Source organism: Dendroctonus ponderosae, unplaced genomic scaffold (assembly GCF_020466585.1).
Source record: "Dendroctonus ponderosae isolate FM_Combo_2020 unplaced genomic scaffold, Dpon_F_20191213v2 Dpon_F_20191213_10, whole genome shotgun sequence".
NCBI classification, from domain to species: Eukaryota; Metazoa; Arthropoda; class Insecta; order Coleoptera; family Curculionidae; genus Dendroctonus; species Dendroctonus ponderosae.
This window is the reverse complement of record NW_026017111.1, coordinates 4,258,006-4,260,388: the sequence shown is the minus strand read 5'-3', so window position 1 is coordinate 4,260,388 and position 2,383 is coordinate 4,258,006. Positions and strand designations below refer to the sequence as shown.

Genomic DNA, 2,383 nt, shown 5'->3' with positions numbered 1-2,383 from the left:
AAACCACGCTGTCTCTAAACAGAAAAACCGCGTTCTTCCTAACGTTTTATTGTAAAATACTGACACACTGAATCTTGTATGCAAAAAAATTAAGAGATCGATTTTACCAGAAGACTCGTCGACTTTTTTTGGACAGAGTAGTAAAACGTTACTCAGAAAAAGTGTTGATGACTTTTTTTAGATGTAAAAGTTCCGGTCTCGGGTCTCGTGAAGCTTTAATATAAGACTCATTAACCGATGAGTTATAACTCGTTAACTCAGAGAGCGGCAACAACTCAATAGCACAACTCAACACAGTGTTGCCCCGGCCTACTGTTTAGGGGCTTCGCATTCAGCAAATTTCTCAAAAGAACTCAAATTGGGACATGAAAGCTTCACTTACAGTGTGAGAAAGTCGCCCGCAATAACATCCAAAGGCTCCACGTATTTTCTGGCAGTGGCTGGAGGCAGCAGGATTTGCTGCACCTGCTTTCGAAACGCTTCCCACTTCGGGCCGTGCCTGAAACATCCGGAAACATCCAGAAACTTGAAAATTCCCGACCCTACATAGTAGTAAATAAACGACTTACACGCCGATAACCCCTTCATTCCCGGCAAAGAACTCCCTCTTCAGCTTCTGCTTGTAGTAGTGCAATGAGGGCATGGAGGGCCGATGAGGCATCGCCTCCTCCCTCCGGAACACATTCCTGATATCTTCCCCATTGAAGACGAACAGGAGATCTGGATGGCCTTAAAGTCGCAAACAAAGTCAGGGGATGCTCTCGATTGGAAACATTCACTCCTCACCTATTAGCCCTCCAACTTTCACTATACGTCCATGTTCCTTGTATAAGGACCACATCACTTTGTCCAGTTCATGGATTTTGTATTGTCCTGAGAAATAGAAGACTAACGGTCTGGTTCACTCCCGTTTTTGGCCATGGCTTACCGATAATTGGGGCAAATCTCCAAGCGTTTCCTATCAGGGGCAGTTCTTTCGGTCCTGGAATCGCCTCGTACGGCTTTACGGTTTGATCAGTTCTGGATGGCGCCACAACATCAGTGTCCTCATAGTTTTCCGGATAGAATTCAAGTGCTGTTGAATACTGGCGATTTTCCGTGGAATATTGCCGGGTTTCGTTTGAAGGGTGGTCGGGAGCACTGGATGAGCTTCTCTTTGTTTGGAGGTATCGGTGCTTTGATAGTAACAACCGCGGGTTCGAATAGAGCCGGCAGTTGCCCTGAATAATCCGCATTAGAACTGGAGCCTCCATGGACATGGTGGAAAGGTTCTGGAAGCCAATTGTGCTCGTTCGTCTTTTGGCTGATTACAATCGGGTGCGGGTTCACAGAGTTCACAACCCCCCACATTAAATCACTGCGAAAACCTGCAGGTTGGGCATGATATTTATAAGTTCTGCAGCAAATTCAGGGTGGGGTATGTGATATTTTGAAGCAAAAATTAGGTAAACGTATTTTGGCGCCTGGCACCCCTCCAAAACCTCCCCACTCTTTTTCATCTAATGCAACGAGCGCGAAAAAACCATTCAAATTTTCTATCACAGCCGCAGGATCTTAGCTAGTTGTCCTTGTCCCCCACACACCAGTCTCGATCAGTGTCTCTCTGTCAGCATGGTTTGTTACCATTTTTTCCTGCTTGTTATGAAAGGATCGACCAAGGTCGCTGCAGCCGATATTGTGCTAAGAGATCGTTGTGCCACAAACAGTTGAGCGCAGTTACGTATTACGACCACCTGATTGAGGTTTTTAGTTAAAAAGAAAACATCTTATATAATTAGTGGTAGAATTGGGACAGAGAATACGTGCCGAATTGAGATGTTCGCTGTAAATTCAATGCCAAACGGACACTTTTGAGTGCGGAATGAGTTGAAATTGTTTTGCATTCGGGTAATTTTCTAGAACGCCAGGCCCAGGGGTGAATATGCCCAGTTTATAGAAATCTATGCCAACACCAACAACTTTTCTTAATGCTTTTTTAGTCGAAATGCGCCACTTTTCACTCATTGAAATGTACCTACTCCACTTCCTGTTCAAAGTGTGAAATAAAAATTTGTATAACGTTTATTTCATTACGTTTCGGTGAGACAACAGCGCCATCATCAGATTTAAAATCCATACGAACTCATAATTGGTAAACATTACATTATTTTAGGTCTTTGCTGTCTTGAAACCTTAAATTTGTTTGAATTATTTTCTACATGTGCACATGCAGAAAATAAGTTCTATATTGTTGAGGCGGATTCATTTTTTACAAACTTCTTTTTGGGTACTTCGCCTCAAAAATGTTTGTCTTTAAAAAAGACAGAATTTCCTCACATTTTTTATTACAGATTGATAAATAGTGCTCCTATTTCGCAATAAGAACGAATTATTTATCAAAAAG

The 2,383-nt window shown here is 42.6% G+C and overlaps 1 protein-coding gene across 1 annotated transcript in view; it reads right to left on the bottom strand.

Annotated features, from left to right (window-relative positions):
* LOC109545633 (probable cytochrome P450 49a1) overlaps nt 1-1,751 on the bottom strand; it is a 6,889-nt gene extending 5,138 nt beyond the window's left edge. The window contains exons 1-4 of the mRNA XM_019916430.2: nt 929-1,751; nt 787-873; nt 570-729; nt 383-499 (exon numbers count right to left, since the gene is read on the bottom strand). Coding sequence (XP_019771989.2) covers nt 383-499; nt 570-729; nt 787-873; nt 929-1,259 — 695 coding nt within the window. The 5' untranslated portion in view covers nt 1,260-1,751. The remainder of the gene's footprint in view (nt 1-382; nt 500-569; nt 730-786; nt 874-928) is intronic.
* Between the last annotated feature and the right edge of the window lie 632 nt (nt 1,752-2,383).